Source organism: Symphalangus syndactylus, chromosome 20 (genome assembly GCF_028878055.3).
Source record: "Symphalangus syndactylus isolate Jambi chromosome 20, NHGRI_mSymSyn1-v2.1_pri, whole genome shotgun sequence".
NCBI classification, from domain to species: domain Eukaryota; kingdom Metazoa; phylum Chordata; class Mammalia; order Primates; family Hylobatidae; genus Symphalangus; species Symphalangus syndactylus.
Window position 1 is genome coordinate 13,900,405 of NC_072442.2, and position 20,008 is coordinate 13,920,412.

The 20,008-nt window shown below is 48.7% G+C and overlaps 1 protein-coding gene across 9 annotated transcripts in view; it reads right to left on the reverse strand.

The window, feature by feature from the left end:
• TRIM25 (tripartite motif containing 25) overlaps positions 1-20,008 on the reverse strand; it is a 77,471-nt gene that overhangs the window by 49,972 nt on the left and 7,491 nt on the right. For 5 of the 9 annotated variants that reach the window (XR_010117978.1, XR_010117976.1, XM_063628433.1 and 2 more), the window contains exons 3-8: positions 16,919-17,152; positions 14,114-14,273; positions 11,833-11,898; positions 8,778-8,804; positions 8,374-8,457; positions 8,200-8,298 (exon numbers count right to left, since the gene is read on the reverse strand). Coding sequence is in view for 6 of the 9 variants with exons in the window: in XM_063628433.1 (XP_063484503.1) it covers positions 8,200-8,298; positions 8,374-8,457; positions 8,778-8,804; positions 11,833-11,898; positions 14,114-14,273; positions 16,919-17,152 (670 nt within the window). In the remaining 3 variants the exon portion in view is untranslated. Of the gene's footprint in view, positions 1-207; positions 4,834-8,199; positions 8,299-8,373; positions 8,458-8,777; positions 8,805-11,832; positions 11,899-14,108; positions 14,274-16,918; positions 17,153-20,008 lie in introns of those variants that run through there. The other 4 variants (XR_010117977.1, XM_063628435.1, XM_055258819.2 and 1 more) reach the window with 3 other exon arrangements.

A 20,008-nucleotide genomic window follows, 5' to 3' on the forward strand; every position in this document is an offset into this window, starting at 1 on the left:
CACAATTCTAACAATGACCAGCAGAGTTAGATCAGATGCCACCGGCGAAGGGACATAGTCCCCAATGGGGCCACCCTCACTTCAGACACCAGCCCCACGTGGGGATCCCAGGCCACCGGTGCTTGTGACCAACTGGCTACAATCCCAGGAGGGTACCATGACCTTCTTCAGGTTCAATGATTCACTAAAAATCACAGAACTCAGGACTATACTTACGATTAGTTTTATTATAAAGGATACAAATCAGCTCCACAAGCCAAGGAAGACACAGGGAAAGGTCTGGAAGAGTCTCGAGCACAGCGCTCCCATGCCCCCTCTTCGTGGAATTAGGGCACACTGTCCTGCCAGCATAGCCACAGCTTCACCAACCAGGAAGCTATGCTGAGCTTTAGTGTCCAGAGATTTCATTAGGGTTTCATGATGTACTGATTAAAGCACTGGCCAGATGATTAAACTCGGCCTCCAGTCCCCCCCTCTTAGGTCAGGCTGACTCAAAGCCTCAACCCTCTAATCACACGGTCAGTCTTTCTGGTGACCAGCCCCAGCTCTGAGTCATCCCACCTTTTAGCATAAGCTCAGGTGTGATCCCATGGCCTCACAAATAACAAAGACACTCCTATTACCCTGGAAATGTCAAGGACTGAAAGTCTCCCTCCCAGGAAGCAGGGACAAAGACCAGTCCAATTCTTTTTTTTTTTTTTCTTTTTTTTTTTTTGAGACGGAGTCTTTCTCTGTCCCCCAGGCTGGAGTGCAGTGGCGCGATCTCGGCTCACCACAACCTCCACCTCCTGGGTTCACGCCATTCTCCTGCCTCAGCCTCCCGAGTAGCTGGGGCTACAGGCGCCCACCAACACGCCCGGCTAATTTTTTGTATTTTTAGTAGAGACGGGGTTTCACCGTGTTAACCAGGATGGTCTCGATCTCCTGACCTCATGATCTGCCCGCCTTGGCCTCCCAAAGTGCTGGGATTACAGGCTTGAGCCACCGCGCCCGGCCAGGCCAGTCCAATTCTTTAGACAACCTCCAATCCACACCTCCTGGAACTCCTACCCCAATTGAAACAAGGATAAAATCCACTGAATACGGAGGGCCCATTGCTGGCCTGAACTATTTTTGCTTCTTTTTTTTTAAAGCTTTTTATTATAGACATTTTCAAACATATACAACAGTAAAATGAATAATATAATGAACCCTCACACCTCCATGCCTAGTAACTGATTATCTGTGTGTGGCTTACTCTTTGATCCATACTCCCCCGCTTTCCCCTAGCCCCCACAGTTAGACTGTCCCGCAGCAAAGCCCAGACATCCTATCTATCGGTCTGAGAATTCCTTATCAAAAGCTTCCCGAAGAGGAACTCTATCTAGGGCGGGACTAAGTGTGCTGGCTATAGGTCTGCAGAAATCTTAACCCTCGGGAGCCCCTGGGTGGGGCCTGGGCAGGTCCCTGGGCAGTAGCCGTCTGTAATGGGTGGCTCATCTGTTGACAACAGTATGACGAACAAATAGCATTTTCTACCTGCACTACAATGCAGGAGAACGCCAAGCACCGCTTTATTGCATTCAAAGCTTCTAAGGCACGTCAGCCAGCCCTGGCCTTGGCTACAGCCGTGATTATCTCCTTAAAGAGTTAACTCTAAAAAAACATTAAGCTTAAGAAATAACAGTTCAAATACTCCTAATTAAAATCAATAGTGAGAGGCAGAATATGGTAAAAGATAACATATTAGTATTATTGATCGCAGATCGATTTCAGAGTACTTAAAACAGGAATAATCAGCTACCACATCTTGAAAAATACAAAGACTTGATCCTAACCTTTTATTTATCATGCCACACTGACTGAGACAGTCCCCAGTACCTGGGTCTAGGATAGTTATTTTATGTTTGCGTTTCTGGGAATTTCCGATACTTCCCAGTGTATCAGAGTGTTCCCCTCACACATGCTAGCAGGCATCTCCTAATGGAACAGCAAGAGTGGTGAACAGAGTGATCCTCTACTTTCTCATCATATTCCGCAAAATGAGAAGTCAGATGGACACAGAGGTTCCTCCAACTCTAGGACTCCAGGGTTGTATGGCGGCCCTGCAAAGCTAGGTTATGTAAGGTCTTACCATTGCAAACAGAATGGTTCAAGACAGCAAGGATGCACTCCTCAATTTACAACTCCAAAGCACCTTGCACAGAGCTTGGCTTTGGTTACCTACTTGACTCTCTTTTAAACAGAGGGTCTCATGCTTCCCTATCCTGAGCTGCACATTGGTCAGGGAAGTGGCCTCACTGTTGCCTTCATTTCTGCAGAAGAGAGCCAGAGCAGGAGCCATGGATTTATCTCTGGCATTCTACCTCCAAGCCCAGCTGTTTCCCAAGTATTAATTGGTTTCAGACAAGGCTTTCGTTTCAGGAAATCAATGAAGATGCTTTTGATAATCTTCAAAAGCAGAGAAGAATCACCAAATAACTTTTCTTCCAAGTAGTAAAGGAAGAAAACTTCTAAGGACCACATATCACCTATTGCAGGGATGTCTTTCCTACAAAGATTATTGCTCTCCTGAGGAACTGAAAATCCTTGTTAGGAGATGACACCGATCAGGTATGTACCTGCATGTCAGGTGTGTACCTGTCAGGAATATCAAGTGTTCTGAGCCTGCCTAGAGTGCCCTAGAGTTCCAGCACGAGGCCTGAGATGCATTACATTCTCAAATATCCATATGAAAAGGTATGGGGTCTCGCTTCCCCAATGGTGACTTCGTTTCATATTATAAGAAGCCTGACGGGAGCTCTCCTCTAAGCAAAGCCCAGAGTTGGACTCATTTCACTGTAAGAGGCTAAATTCCTCATACATCCTGACATCAGGCTATAAGGAGCTTGGGGAAAATCCAGCAATCCATTCACTCCCGCCCCTTAGTGAACTGGGTTATTTTCACCGCACAGAAACACTGCAGGGAAAATAGCCACTTGTGTGACCCTCTTTAGCTCTTTCCGTCCCTCCCTGACCAACGTGAGCTTATATAATTTGCTCAAATGAGGAAGGCAGTAGAAGGGGCTAGGGCCAGCCCCAGGCTCTGATTCACGCAAGGGCCAGTGCTGGGTGTGCAGCCTGTGGCCAGGGATGCACAGGAATGTTCCTGCTCCCCATGAGGTTTGCTGAAAGACCCTTTTGGTGGTAGGCTGACACCCCAGCAAGTGGCCTAGTGTGGTCCCTGAGGCAGCTGCATAGCCTGTCTGCATGATAGCAGGCTTCAGGGATCCAGCTAAGCTGGTGGCTTGACTGTGCTAGCCTCAGTGGTACCTGCACTGTCATTCCATACGTCACGATCCAGGGGAGAGAGGCTATCACCGAGGAGAGCTGTCAGTAGAAGGCAGGACGCTCTAACACGAGCAAACCCACCAGGCTTCTGTTGACCCAGGGCAGCATCCCCCTCGCCTGGCAGAGTTCCTTGCCCCACAGCCAAGGCTATGGGAAGCAAGGCCTCCAGCAAAGCTCATGGCTGCCACCAAAGCATCTCTGCCAAGATGCTTCTTATGATACTTAGGAAGGATTTCCACCCAAACTGGATCAGGGTCACCGTGACCTTGAACCACAAATACAACACAGGCTCATTCCAGTCATGGTTTGAAGCCTTAGCTGAAAAGTTTCCTGTTTGAAAACCATCAATGGAGGGGCGATGAGTGTGCAGGGTAGGAAGGGAATGCACTATTTTCCAGTGGAGGAAGAGGGCATGCCTCTTTAGGAAACTCTGTTCTGGGTAGAGACTGCTGTGGGTGTTTCCTCAAGCACAGATAATAACCAGGAGATCAAGCCCCAACATGCGGGTAATGGAGGTTATGTAATATTGAAATTCGGTGACTTTGGAATTTTAAAAACATCTATAGTGAGTAATCAAAACACCAAGATCTGAAGGCTACCCCAGAGAGCAAAGGGGCAGCCTTCAGATCCAAGTGGCCCAAGACAGAACCTACAGTAGCTATGGATTTTCTCTAAGAGGAATCAGGCACTCATGACTTCACTCCCCAGAGCTCTACCCAGCTGCCCAGCAGCCTGAAGATTTCCAGAACAATGGGGAGTAGGTCACCCTGCCCTGATAGGCACCAGGGGGTGGAAATGCCTCCTCGCCCACAACACAATCACTCTCACCCCTTTCCTGGCTAAATCCCAAGTCCCACCCTCCCGCCAGCTCCGCTCCCACGCTCCCAATCCTTGGGACCTCTTGGGGAATTATCCAAGGAGAGTTCTGCCTGCTGTATTTTCACTAGGGTCTTGGGACTTCTGCAGGCAGTCAGCCCAAGTGTCTACAGCCTGCCTACTTGGGGGAGCAGATGGAGAGTGTGGCACCAGCAGAAAATACCCAGAAAGCCGGGTACAAAGCCTCAGTAAACTCCACCCTGAACTTATACATCAGGTGGACCTTGTCGGCAACAGCGAAGAAGATGACAAAGCCGTGGTCACAGTTGAGAAGCACGCCTACCCGCGTGGCCTTGGTGGAGGGCAGGGTTTTCTCCACGTTATTGTGCCAGGCAGAGATCTTGGTGTTGAACCACTCCACGCACCAGGAGGCGCTGTTGCGGCCGAGCCTGCTCTCTGGGCCCTGCCGGTTCATGCTGCCGTAGCAGATGCCTACCCCACAGAAGTTGTTCTTCTGCAGCTCCACCTCCCAGTAGTGGATCCCCTTCTTGTAGCAGTGCAGGCCCAGCACCTGAGAGCAGTATGTGAACCTCTGGGGATGCGGCCGGTAGTTCTGAGGCATCTCAGCCACAGAAGCTACTGTATAGCACTCTGACAGAGCCACTTTATTGTGGGCGGTGTTGTAGTCCAGGATGACTTTAACGTAATCTGAGAAAACATCACCCCAAGGAATTAATTACAAGGGGCCCAAAGTGCTCTCACTTTTAGACCTTTGCCAAAGTGGTACTATTTATTCACTAGTTTTATCCATCCATGCACCCATCTACCCACTGGTCCATCCATCCACTCATCTATCCGTCTGTCTGTCTATTCATCCATCTATCTGTCTATCCATGTATCCATCAATCCATCCGTGTATCCATCCATCCATCTATCCATCTACCCGTGTATCCATATACCCATCTATCTACCTATCTATCCATTCTTCCATTCATCTATCTATCCACTTATCTATCCATCCTTCTGCCTTTCCATTTATCTATTCATTCATTCATTAATCTATCCACTCATCTATCCATCTGTCCATTTATCCATCCACCCATCTATCCACCCATCCATTATTCATCAGCTCATCTATCCATCCATTCATCCATCCATTCTGTCCAGCCAGCCAGCCATCTATCATCTATCAGTCATCCATATGTCTGTCCATTCATCCATCCAAAACCATTTACCAGGCACCTGACTGACACCAGATTCTGGCACAAGATGCACAACCATGAACCAGAGAGACAAGGTGCCTGGCCTCATGGAGTTCACACTCCAACGAGCAAGGCGAGTCCATCAGTAACAACACCATGCGACTCACACTCTGCCGGAAGGGTAGGCACACACTGTAGGGACACAGAGATAAGGCAACTGATGCTACAGTTGGGGAACATTTCACTGGCAGGCTGGAATTGGAGCCAAGTAACAGAAGATGAGAACTAGACAGAGGAGAACAGAGAGAGAAAAGCTGTTCCAGACAGAGGGAACAGTGAGAGTGAAGCCACGGAGAGCCAAGAGGGTTGGCATGTGCCGGGATCGGGGAAGCTGGGTGGCTGGGAACACAGATGCAGCAGAAGGGAAACATGTTGGGGCTAGAAACGGAAGGGCTCAGGAGTCTAGACTTTCACTGGTGCGCAGCAGGAAGCCAAGCGAGGTCTGTAAGCACAGACATGGCCTGACTATATTCTTGGTGTGACACTAGCATGCCCTCCCCACCCTTCCTGCCATTCACAAGCAGTTCCAGGACATCTGAGGATTAAGCTCCCCTTAGTGTCGTCCCCATACTCAATCTCCTCTGCCTCCGCCCTCACAAGCGATCCTGGACCCATGGGAGACAGCTTACGGGGCAGCAAGGCAGACAGGGACAAACCCTAGCTTGGGAACTTGGGAACCAAGAGACTTGGGCTTTCACTGTAGTCTCTTTTGACCCTACTCACTTGCTGGGTGGCTCGGGGCATGACACTTTTCACTGGAGCCCGAGTTTCCCCCCAGGCAAAATGAATAAGCTGGGGGTGGAAAGGCCCTAGGTTGATAGAACTTTACTTTCCCTGTTTATGCGGCTGCCACAGAGTGCACAGCAGCTCCTGAAACACGTGGCTCAGCACTGCCGCTAGCAGCTTGGGCAAGTTAGTTGCAGCCCAGGGCTGGTCTGGGCCTCTCATGGGGGGCAGGGACACTGGAGGGCTACAAGAAGGCCAGCCCTGAGAAAGCAAGGGACCCACAGATCCCCACCAAGCCTGCTGCAGCTGCTTATGATAAAGGAAGGGCTGTATTTTTCAGTGATTGGCTTTGGCCACCACATGGAAGTGGGTACCACTGGCAGGTGCTGCCTGGAGTGTTGCATGTGGGTGCAGAGGAAACAAGAAGACGGAAAGTGGGAGGGCCCTAGGCCTGGCCTTGACAACAGAACTCCACCCACTTCCAGGTTGGACGAGCTTGCAAAGGAGGGGGGGGTGGAAACCCAGGGGAGTATAGCGGCTCAAGCAGCAAAGGGAGAGAGTGTCAGAAGGAGGAGGAATGCCACTGACAGATGAAGCTAAATAAAAGCTGAAAGGCGTCCCTTGCATTTTGTGACACGGAGGACACTGAAGACCTTGGAGCTGCCTGGGTCAAGAGCAGGACAGAGGTCAGAATGGCAGTGGCATGAGGATTAGACTTCAGGCTCCCACCTCGGCCCCACATTGCAACCCTGGGCAGCCAAACACCAAGATTCTGAATGAACCAGTCTGGGGGACAGCCTGGGCATCGGGGATTTTAAAAAGCTCCCCAGGATTCCAACACACAGCCACAGTTGAGAGCCACCAATGCAGAAAACCTGCAGAGCTGCTTTTTCTCAACTGTCCTCAAAGGATCCTGGAGGAAATGAGCTAAACATACAGCTTTCAGTGCTTGCCTGAGTCTGATCTTGTAGGACTAGAACAGGGCCCAGGAATTTGTTTTTTGGGGTTTTTTGTTTGTTTGTGTTTGTTTTTTAAGACAGAGTCTCGCTCTGTTGCCCAGACTGAAGTGCAGTGGCACAATCTCAGCTCACTACAACCTCCACCTCCCAAGTTCAAGTGATTCTCGTGCTTCAGCCTCCCAAGTAGCTGGGATTATAGGCATGTGCCACCACGCCCGGCTGATTTTTTGTATTTTTAGTAGAGATGGGGTTTTGCCATGTTGGCCAGGCTGGTCTTGAACTCCTGACCTCAGGTGATCCACCCGCCTCGGGCTCCCAAAGTGCTGGGATTACAGGCATGAGCCACCGCACCCAGCTAGTAATTTGTATTTTTAACAAGCATTCAGGTGAAAGGGAGGCAGGAAACAGAGCTGCAGCTGAGACAGTTTTGCTGGGCTTGTTTTTGTGATTTGGAGAGACGTAAACACGCTACAGATAGGCAAGCCTAGGTAGAGACGCTGAGGGTGAACAGATGGGAATGGAAAGGCCCAAGAGAGAGCAGAAGATCCAGAGAGCACGTGGGGAGCAGACTCCAGAGCCCGGAGCCAGGAGGCGAGGAAGGGAGCATGGTAGATGCAGATGCGACGACAACAACAGAGCAGGGGGAGCCCCTTTTACAGTGTCTGTCTTTCCCGTCAAGCAGAAGGTGGGCAGAACAGGGAGAAGGCTGGAGCTATGGCCAGTGGGAAGTCTTGGGAATGGTGGCTCTGGAGAGTGGTGGGGAGGAGACAGGAGATGCAGGGCAGGCGTGCTGGCAACAGGACGCCCGGTGAAGGCCGGTGACCACAATCGCCCTGCCTTCTCTGCAGGGGACATGCAGGTGCCGACCCACAAAGAAAGGTGAGCTCAATTGGGCCAGACTAGATGGCAAAAGGGAGACACAAAGGACCAACTGTGAAATCTGAGCTGGTTAGGAAAAGTAAAGAAAGGCACTGATGACTGGGAGAAAATAAGGCAGCAACAAAGTAGGGGACAAGTGAAGGGGAGTGGCTGATGCAGCCGGCCAGCTGGCCCCACAGAGAGCTGCACAGAGCGGCGCAGGAGAGACAGAACCAGCAGAACTGCGCACCAGCCCCGAAGCTACTCACATTCCAGGAGCTCCGGTCTGGACTTGGCCAGGAAGGTCTCCAGCACCTTGGCCTTGAGAGATGCTGAGTTCGGATGCGAGCTGGTGGCTTTGGCTGCAGCTAGGAGAGGAAACAGCGATTTGCAGAACAAACTCAGAGTGGACACCCCAAAGCCCCTTGCCCACGATAACTTACCCTCCGAGCCAGCTTGTTTCAAATCCACTAACTGTTCCGGGGGTCCAAATGTGGGAAGCTTGCTGAGTGAGGCAGGGACAGGGGCTGGGGGTAAGGAAAGGGAAACATGATACAGAGCAACGGATGGCCTCTACTCCCTTTCACACTGATTAGGAGCCGCTTCTACAAACACACACCTGAACAGCAGGGCAACACAGGGGACAACAGGCAAGGCTAAAGTCACCTTCTTCATCTCATTTATGCTTGTCCTCCCCTCCAGCCTCAGGCCTGCTGCCATTACAGAATGGAATCATATAGAACCCATCACAGAACCCTGATGAGAGAGGTCGACTCTTACTACCAGCATTTAGTTCTGTGCTCGGGCAGTCTCAAGAAACGAACAGTTGCAGAAATGCATAACTTACGAGGTTTCCTGGATTTCTTTTCCTCTTCTGCAAAAGAAAGTTTTCAGAATTAAGATCTTTTAAGGCACAACACAATGACATTTTCAAAATAGTAACATTCATGTGCACGAATTTGACCCAGACAAATAAAAGGATGTTTTAATTTGAAAAACAGGAGTCAGCAGGCAAAACGAATTTACAGTGATAGAAAGCAGCACGAGCGGTCGTGGGGGCAGGGACTGACTAATAAGGAGCCCGAAGGAATTTTCTGGAGAAAGGGAAATTCTTTATCTTGATTTGGACAATGGTAACACATGTAAGCATTTGTCAAAATAGATCTAACTGCACATTTAAGATGTACTGCAGGGAAAAAAGAGATTTACTGCAGGTAAATTATATATTTCCATAAAGGAAAAAACATAAATAAAAACCAAATAGAAAATCAGATTAAAAAAAAAAAAAAAAGCTTGCCAAGGGCTGGGCGCACAGTGGCTCATGCCTGGAATCCCAGCACTTTGGGAGGCCGAGGCGCAAGAATCACTTGAGTTCAAGCATTAGAAAGGAGCATGGGCAACATGGGGAAACCCCATCTCTACAAAATCAAAAAAAAAAAAAAAACACTAGCCAGGCCTAGTGGCACGCACCTGTAGTCTCAGCTACTTGGGAGCTGAGGCAGGAGAATTGCTTGAGCCCAGGAGGATGAGGCTGCAGTGAGCTGTGTTCTCGCTACTGCACTCCAGCCTCGGCAACAAAATGAGACCCTGTCTCAAAAAAAAAAAAAAAAAAAAAAAAAAAATGCTTGCCAAGTCTTTTAAAAACATCTGGAGTGTCTACCTACAGGAACTGAGTTTGGCTAAAATAGTCGTTCTCAAAGTCTGGTGCCCAAGCCAGCTGCAGTGGCATCACCGGAGAACCCCTAAGAAATGCAAATTATTGGTCAGGCACTGTTTACTCCTCTAATCCCAGCGATTTGGGAGGCTGAGGCAGGAGAATTGCTTGAGGCCAAGAGTTCAAGATCAGCCTGGACAACATATCAATATCCTGTCTCTACACACATACATACAAAAATTGTTTTAATTAGCCTGGCTTGGTGGCACATACCTATAGTCCTAACTACTCAAGAGGCTAAGGCAGGAGGATCACTTGAGCCCAGGAGTTCGAGGCTGCAATGAGTTCTGTTCGCACCATTGCACTCCAGCCTAGGCAAAAGAGCGAGACTCTGTCTCGTAAAAAATAGTAAATGCAAATTCTTGGGCCCCAAGCCAGAGCCACTGAATCATAAAGGCTGGGGGTGAGACCCAGCAATCTGTGGTGTACAAGCCCTCCAGGTGAGTCCAAAGTCCACTCAAGTGGGCTAGAAGATCCCAGCTTCCTTCTTTGCCACCTTCCACAACACTGGAACAAAAAGGGGCATTTTTGAAATCATATCCCTGCCCACCTGCAGGACATCTGACATTACAGATAAGCCCCGCTCTCTCCTATTACCCTCTACCTCCCCCAGACCTCCGTCACACCACAAAGCCCCCTTGCTACCGCTTCTCCTACTTTGAAGTCACATCACTCACAGTCGCTCACTCTCTGTCCCATTTCCTCCCCTTCTGCCACTTTCCCACCCACTCCCTGTGGACCAGCATCTTGGGAGGCCCAGGCTGTGACATCAGTCTAGGGCACAGGCACCTCCCTCATCACCTACCCTTAGACATCTCTCTGCACTGGGACTAGTCCATCCCCCCTCCCCTACTTCCCCATTTCAGCCTAGAGGAGCCTCGATTCATTCCCAAACTTTATTCTCCAGGGTGTCATTCTGCTATGACAGGAGGACCTCACCTCACCGGGGAATACACCTGCCTGCTGGCTGGCATCCCCACCTCATTCATACCGAGAAAGGAGCTTTCAGAGGAAGGTGACTGGGGAAGGACACAGGTCAACAGTACTTTTCCACTTGCTCTTTCCCTTCCCTTTTCACACAAAGTACCCTTCGAGGTTTTCCAGCCCAGCTAAGGGCTCCCTCCTCCATCTGCACCAGGCATCCCAGCCCTGACTCTGTTCTATTTGGGCACCGATACCACACTCTGCCTGCTACAGGTGACCTGAACACTAAGCACAAGCAACAACAACAACAAAGAGCAAGCCCTGGCTCTCCCATCCCCCCAACACCAGCAGTGTGCAGCCAGCCCTCCTGAGTTCACACCGACTTTTCAGGGAAGCAATGACAGCTAACATTTCAGTGGTATATGGACATGTCAGCGATATATGAACATGTCAGCGGTATATGGACATGTCAGCGGTATATGGACATCTCGGTGGTATATGGACATCTCGGTGGTATATGGCTCATAAAGAGCTCTCGCAATCAGTGTCCCCTCATCACTCAGAATCATCCTGTGGCCTCGATATTGCTATTGTCCACATTTGCAGAACAGGACCACTCTTCTCCTCAACCCCCATGTCAATGGCAGGTGCCTGCCCAATGAGGGGGATCGTACCCCTAGGAGGGCAAAAATGGATCCTTGGGGGAGGGGGAGTAAAAAAGATTAATCTTTTTATGTGTAAAAGCACAGAACATAAACAGTTATGCAGTAGATGGGTGGTATTAAAATTTCGTGGGTTGTAATTAGGAAAAAAAAATTTCTCAAATGGTTCTGGGGATGAAGCAGGAGGAGGGTAATAATGAGAAACCAAAAAAAAAAAAAGGTTGAGAAACATGGTAATAGCAGAAGCCCATTACAACCCAGAGGTTGAACACTGTTGAGATGCCAAGGAGGTTTAGCCTCCGCCCTTCCCGGACCGCCATCAGTCTCCTCGCCCAAGGCTCTGCCCAAGGACTTGGGTATAGCAAATATTTCTCAAAACAAGCCAGCCTCGGGCATCTTGCTGTTCAGGCAGCCCAAACATGCAATGCTGATGGACAGGGGATCTTCTGCTACAGCCCCCCATGGTGGGGACTGCTGCCAACTTCGTTCCCACTGAGGTCCAGGCCCCACAGTGACTCAGGATGGGCCGGAAGTGACTTGGCCAGAGCCCGGGGAGGCTACAGCCATGCTGTCGCCATGGAGACAAGGGTGGGGCTACTTACTGGAGACCTTCTTCACAGGGCGTGTGGATTTGTGTGTGGACGCTGGGTCATGCTCTCCAGGGTCACCTGTGTCAGAGAAGAAGGGCTCAGTGTGTGCGGCTCCTCTCACTGACCCTAGCAGCCAGCTTTGCCATGGGTCGGTGGGCAGGCAGAGGGTTTACACAGACAGCCATTTCCTCCGACCTTCCCCATCCCATCGTTTACAAGAGCTACAAACAAGGTGATCTAAGAACCAGTTTGGTGTGTTCCCTCTTTTCTCTGACTTAAAACGTAGCGAGGGTCAAGTCTTTTTTCCACCAGCACCCAGCTCTGTGGCCTCTGAGACTTCTCTGAGCTTTGGTTTCTTCGAGCACACAACGGGGATGACCTCACCTTGCTCATGGCTGATGTGACTCCTGAATGAGATCAAGGTCATGTAGCAGAGGCTGGGTCACTGTTCTTTCTCTCCCCTCCTCCCACATACCAGCCACCTATAGCTTTGCGCCCACGCAGCACTTCCACAATGGGGCTGCCCTGCCACCGATTTCAGAAGCCCTTCTGCAAGGACACTCGGCAGGCCAAGCTGAGATTCAAGCCCAATCCTGGACTACACAACAGAGATTTACTATGGGCCAGGCTCTGTGCTAGGCACTAGGGAAATAGAAATCAGACAGGCCAGGCACAGTGGCTCAAGCCTGTAATCCCAGTGATTTGGGAGGCCAAGGCAGGAGGATCACTTGAAGCCAGGAGTTCCAGATCAGTCCGGACAACTTAGCGAGACCCTGGCTCTACAAAAAAAATGTTTTAGGCTGGGCCCGGTGGCTCATGCCTGTAATCCCAGCACTCTGGGAGGCTGAGGCAGGCAAATTCCTTGAGGTCGAGAGTTCGAGACCAGCCTGACCAAAATAGTGAAACCATGTCTCTATCAAAAATACAAAAATTAGCCAGGTGTGGTGGCACATGCCTGTAATCCCAGCTACTCGGGAGGCTGAGGCAGGAGAAATGCTTGAACCTGGGTGGCAGAGGTTGCAGTGAGCCGAGATTGGGCCATTGCACTCCAGCCTGGGTGACGGAGTGAGACTCTGTCTCAAAAAAAAAAAAAAAAAAAAAAAATTTGTTTAATTAGCCAGGCATGATGGTGTGTATCTACAGTCCTAGCTAGTCGGAGACTGAGGCAGGAGGATCGCTTAGGCCCAGGACTTTGAGGTTACAGTGAACCATAATCATGCCATTGCATTCCAGCCTGGGCAACAGAGCAAGATCCTGAATAAATAAATAAATAAGCCACAGCCCCTGACCTCGTAGAGATCACAACCTAATGAGGGAGATCTACAGGGATCCTGAGGAAGAGTGCGACAATACCCATGCAAGAGTCCCAAGAGGATGATAAGGACCCTGGGCCCAGTCTGAGGAGTGGGAGCAGCGGCAGGGGAGGCTGGCTATAATGTAAAGTTTTGGTAATCTTTGAAGGGTGAGAGGAGTTAATTAGTGAAGACGGTGGAGTTCAAGCCTTCTGGAGAGTGGGGAAGAGCAAACCCAAAGGCCCTGTAGCAGGAAGTTGTGCATATTTGAGGAACTGAATGCAGAGAGATGCACCAGAGGAGGGTGGGGGGGCACCTTGGGGCTGAAGAGAGACCAACAGGGCTTGACCTGGCATCTAGACCAGGTTCAAGGGTTTGGTCTACATCAGGCAGTAATGGGAAGCCTAGTGAGACGGCAAAGCAGAACAGGTCCCAGGACACGAGCTCTGTATCATGAAAATCCCTCTCTGGCTGCAGCGGCAGATGCAGAGGGTTTAGGAAGCTGCCACTGTCATGGGACGACAGCTGATGGCAATGGAGAACAGGCAAGCAGTACTAGGATCAGCAGACAGAGTCAGGAGATTGAAAGAAGTGAAATTGGGCAATGGATTGGATATGGGGTGATGAAAAGGGGGTGTCAAGGAGGAATTCTGGATTTCTGCCCCAAACGAGCCATTCCCCCACCAAACACAATAACAAGCCCTAGCCCATTCAAAACCCATCCAAGTTGGCCTCAAGATCACAGGCCAAAAGAGCCTATCTGTCCAGAAAGTCCGAGCATTAACATCAAGTCCCCAAAAATGCTTTAGGAAAGATCCTAAAATGTCAGGATAAAGCAGACTCCCCACTGGCCTCCAGACAGAGGGCAGATGTTTCAGGAGCCCTGAAACTCAGGCCCCAGTGCTCAGGATCACGCCCCAATCTCCCATCCCAAAACATTGAGGGGACCCATCGGGTTGCAGGGCTCCGCAGGGGGCAGCATAGGGGGCTGCTAAGGTCACCTGAGCTGGGGGTGGACTCCTGGAGCTGCCCGATGCACTGCTTCAGCTCATTTTTGAGGTCTATGGTGCTCTGGTGGATGCCTTTTATCAGCTTGTGGTTCAGTTCCACCTCGGGGATGTAGACTGGCTTTGTTGAGATTCCTCGCAGTTTTGATGCTTTCTGGAACATGCCAGGGGGTTAGTGCAGGCAGCTCTGGTGAAACGGGGACCTGGACTCAGTCCTCACCAACCCCAGGAGGCTCTCCCCTATGCCCATGAGTGCTAAGTCCAATTGGCCTTCTCAAATTACAGGCCAGAGGTCACCAGGAGTTTAAATGACACTTGAAGACAGTAATCTGGAGCTGGAAGGGACCCCAGAGGTCACTTATCTTACAGATGGGGAAACTGAGGTCTAGACATGGCAGGAACTCCGCCAGCTAGGGGTACAGACACAGCTGGGACGGAGGTCTTCCGATCCCCCAGGACAATGTTCTTTCCACTTTTCCAGCTGGGGGTGGAAAAGCACAGGAAACTCAGGACCACCCCAATCCTAGGGGAACAGCTCTAATCACACATTCTGGTAACAGACAGGGACATCTCAAGGGATGTGGATTCCAGCTAGGGAATATCTTATCAGAAGGGACGGTCTTCCTGGAAGTCCCAAACTTTGAGAAAAATAGGGTTGTACAGTATCAAGAAGCCTAGATGTGCACTCAGATCCTTCGAGAGCTCGGGGCAGCTGCTCCAACAGACAGGAATGAACACTTGGGACGAAACTTAACACCATCCAGACTAGGCACGCGTCAGGCCTCAGTGCACAGAGAGAAGGTTCCCACCTGATCTGAACAAGGAATCTGGGCCTTTCAGGTATAGCTGCAGGTCACTCAATCAACGGGGCACACCACTATATGCCAAGCACTCTGCTATGTGCTGATCAGATTGGCAGGAGGATGAATGGGGGTAATAAGAGATGGGCTTACAGTCAAAACAGCCATGAAAAAATGCACATCTGAAACAACATCACCCAATGCTACTGTAGAAGCGGTGTGGCATGCTTGGGAACACTGATACGGCAGGGCAATGGGATCCAAGGCCCTGGAAGGATACAACTCACCAGGCAAGAATGACGGGCATGGCATCCCACCCACACCCACTGTGTCTGGGGAACAGTGAGTGCACAGGGCATGAGCCAGGGATGGGTGATAAGAGATGAGGCTGCTGGCACAGGCACGGCCCAGTCACCCAGGACCCTGCAGGCCGTGCTAAGGGACATGAGGCCAGAAACAGCCGGGGGCCCATGCTTTAGAAAGATACTTTGATACAGTCTGGATGTTTGTGCCCTCCAAATCTCATGTTGGAATGTGATTCCCAATGTTGGAGGTGGGGCAGGGTGGGAGGTGTTTGGGTCATGGGGGTGGATCCCCCATGCATGGCTTGGTGCCCTCCCATGGTAACAGGTGAGTTCTTGCACAAACTGGTTGTTTAACGGAGGCTGGCACTTCCTCCTCTGTCTCTCGCTCCCTCTCTAACCCTGTGACATGCCTGCTTCCAGCTTCACCTTCTGCCATGAGTAAAAGCTTCCTTCCTCACCAAAGGCCTCACTAAAAGCCAAACAGATGCTGTTGCCATGCTTGTACAACCTGTAGAACTGTGAGCCAAATAAACCTCTTTTCTTTGTAAATTACTCAGTCTGGTTGGGCGCAGTGGCTCACACCTGTAATCTCAGCACTTTGGGAGGCCGAGGCGGGTGGATCACCTGAGGTCAGGAGTTCGAGACCAGCCTGGCCAACATGGTGAAATCCTGTCTCTACTAAAAATACAAAATTAGCTGGGCATGGTAGCGTGTGCCTGTAATCCCAGCTACTCGGGAGGCTGAGGCAGGAGAATCGCTTGAACCTGGGGGCAGAGGGTTCAGTGAGCCAAGATCACACCACTGCACTCCAGCCTGAGCGACAAGAGTGAAACTCCATCTCAAAATAAATAAATGAAATAAATAAATAACTCAGTCTTAGGTACTCCTTTATAGCAATGCAAAAGGGACTACTAACACACACTTCCAGGAGCTGCTGGAGGAAGGATGGGAGGAAGAGGTGGAGTGTGTGTGGTAGGCAACATTCTAAGATGGCCCTCAAGCCCTCGACCCCGACTGATGTACATACCCTATACAGTGCCCTCCCCTAGAGTATGGGCAGGATGGTGAATGAAACAGAATATCACTCCTGTGATTAGGTTATATGGCAAAGGGGGTGGAATATTGCAGGTGTAATTAGCATCTCAAATCAATTGATTTTGAGTTCATCAAAAGGGCAATTATCTGGGATGGGCCTGAGTTAACCAGGTAAAAGCCCGTAAAAGAGGGACTGCATCTTTCTAGAGGAGAAATTCTCATGCTGGCCTTGAAGAAGTCAGCTATCAATCTGAGAGACAACCAGCAGGAAATTGCAGGGGGCCTCAGTCCTACAACCACAAGGAACTAAATTCTGCCAACAACCACATGAGCTTGGAAGACAACCCTGAGCTCCAAAGGAAACAGCCTGGCCATCCCTCACAGACTGTAGCCTGGTGAGACCCTAGGCAGGCCACCCATAAAGCCATGTCCAGATTCCTGAGCCAGAGAAACTCTGAGAGAATAAATATGTGTTTTTTGAAGCCCCTACATTTGTGGTAAGTTATTGCCCAGCTCAGAAAACTAATACAGCGTGTGTCTCAGGGATGCTTCCAGTGACCTCTTCCAGTCCCCAGCTCCTTGAGGCCCCATCATCAACAGCATGACATCAGGCAAAAAAAAAAAAAAAAAACATTCAACAATGCCTAGTGGCGACCCACCTCCAAAAACTCGAACTCATCCCTCTTGGTCAGGCTCTGTTCAATCTCCTCCTTCAGGGTCTGGATCTCACTCTTCTTCTTGAGGAGAATCTGATAAATGGTGTCAAACTTGCTGTTGACCCTCTTCTCCTCTTCCTTTATCTTCCTTGTCGAGGTGGTCTCTGAGGCGTCCAAGAGGGCCTTCATTTCCGTGTATTCTTGTCGTAGCTGCTCCACCTTTCTGTTAGCAGTCATCTGAGAGGGCCAAGGTAAAAGGACGCTCATCAAAGGGGCAAAAATGCTAAGGCTGCAGCCCCGAGCGTGGGTGAGATGTGGAGTTCCAGGAACTCTTATCTGTACTTTGTGGGAGAACAAATCACTGTGGGGAGCAACTTGGCAATATCTAATAAACTTGGAGGTGCTTATACGCTATGACTCAGCAACTCCAGTCCTAGGAATATATGCTACAAAAAACTGCAGCCACCTGCCCCTGAGACATGCATAAGAATGTTCACAGGGAGCATTGTCTGAAGTAGCAAAAACCTGGAATCAACCTGAACATCCATCAGAAGAAGACTTGATGCAAAGACTGGGAGGGATTCATAGGATGGAATATTAAACAGTTATGAAAATTAATAAACTGGAGCTATGCCTGGATAAATCTCCATGACAGTAAAACAACTTGCAGAAGAAGATCCACCATATGATGCTCTTTCAATAAAGCTTAGAAACAAACAGAATGGTTATACGCACAAAGAAATGCGTGGGAATGAATAAATAAATTTAGGAGAGTGGTTACTTCTGGAAGAGAGGAAGGGGGATAGAATAAGGGAGAAACAGATGGGAGGGGCTGCATTGATGATATTTTATTTCTTAAGCTAAAGGTGGTTCATGGGCAATTCTTAAAAATACAAGTCAGCAAGAGATCAAGACCATTCTGGCCAACATGGTGAAACCCTGTCTCTACTAAAAATACAAAAATTAGCTGGTTGTGGCAGCATGTACCTGTAGTCCCAGCTACTCAGGAGGCTGAGGGAGGAGAATCACTTGAACCCAGGAGGCAGAGGTTGCAGTGAGCTGAGATGGTGCCACTGCACTCCAGCCTGGGAGACAGAGCGAGACTCTATCTCTAAAATAAAATAAAATGCAGTGAGCTGAGATCGTGCCACTGCACTCCAGCCTGGGAGACAGAGTGAGACTCTATCTCTAAAATAAAATAAAAATAAAAATGAAATAAAATAAAAATAAAATAAAATAAAATAAAATAAAAATAAAATAAAAATAAAATAAAATAAAATAAAAAAAAATTTAAAAAAATAAAAATAAATAAAAAAATAAAAAAAAAATAAAATAAAATAAAAAAAAATAAAAAAAATAAAACAAAATAAAATAAAATAAAATAAATAAAATAAAATAAAATAAATAAAATAAAATAAAATAAAGTAAAATAAAATAAGTAAAGTAAAGTAAAATAAAATAAAACAAAACAAAACAAAAAGTCAGGATGCAGCTGTGGAAAATGTCTAGAGAATATCATGCTCTAGAACTGTACTTTCCAATAACATAGCCACTTGCTACATGTGGCTACTGAGCACTTGAAATGTGGCTAGTCCCAACTGAGACTTGCCATGAGTATAAAATACTACATACTGGCTTTCAAGGGTTTCACACCAAAAAAAAGGAAGAGTAAAATATCTTTTTTTTTTTTTTTTTTTTTTTGAGACGGAGTCTTTCTCTGTCCCCCAGGCTGGAGTGCGGTGGCGCGATCTTGGCTCACCGCAACCTCCACCTCCTGGGTTCATGCCATTCTCCTGCCTCAGCCTCCCGAGTAGCTGGGACCACAGGCGCCCGCCAACACGCCCGGCTAATTTTTTTGTATTTTTTTTTTTTAGTAGAGACGGGGTTTCACCGTGTTAGCCAGGATGGTCTCGATCTCCTGACCTCATGATCCACCCGCCTCAGCCTCCCAAAGTGCTGGGATTACAGGCTTGAGCCACCGTGCCCGGCCGAGTAAAATATCTTAAAACTTTTAAATTGATATGTTGAAAGAATGATATTTAAGATATACCAAATTAAATAAACTGTAATATTAAAATTAATCTCAGTCAGGTGCAGTGATTCATGCTCATAATCCCAGCACCTTGGGAGACTGAGGCAGGAGGATCACTTGAGGCCAGGAGTTCAAGACCAGCCTGGGCAACATAGAGAGACTGTTTCTCTACAAAAATAAAAAAAAAATTAGATGGACTGTATTCCTGGATAGTGGGGGGGGTGGTGAAGGGGGTAGGCTGAGTCAGGATGATTACTTGAGCCCAGTTCAAAGCTGCAGTGAGCTATGATTGTTCCACTGCACTCCAGCCTGGGTGACAGAGTGAGACCTGTCTCTAAAAAAGATAGATAAATAAAATACAACAAATCTCATGTACTATTCAAATTAACTTAAAATGACATCTGCACTCCTACTGTATTTCTGCTGGACAGCACTGCTTTAGTAGCTGCAATTTTGTTTCACATCTTGGGTAGCCTCAATAGCTGCTATGGTTTGAATGTCTCCTCCAAAGCTCATGCTGAGATTTAATTGCCACTGAGGTGATTAGATCACAAGGGCTCTGCCCTCATGAATGGATTCATGTTCTTATCACAGGGGTTTGACCTCCTTTTTCCTGTCCCGCTCTCCTGCCTTCCATCCTTCCGCCATGGATGAGTCTCACCAGATGCCGGAAGCATGCTCTTGGACCTCTCAGCCTCTAGAACTTTGAGCCAAATAAACTTCTCTTCTTTGCAAATACACAGTCTGTGGTATTCCATTATAGCAGCAGAAAATGGACTAAGACAATAGCTCAGAATCAAACATAATAAAGAGAAAAACACACAAGAAGGACAGTAGACTGGAAGAGAGGAATTCAAGTATTTCTTCACCAATCTTTTTTTTTTTTTTTTTTTTGAGACGAAGTTTTGCTCTTGTCACCCAGGTTGGAGTGCAATGACATGACCTCGGCTCACTGCAACCTCTGCCTCCTGGGTTCAAGTAATTCTCCTGCCTCAGCCTCCCAAGTAGCTGGAACTATAGGCATGCATCACCACGCCTGGCTAATTTTTTGTATTTTTAGT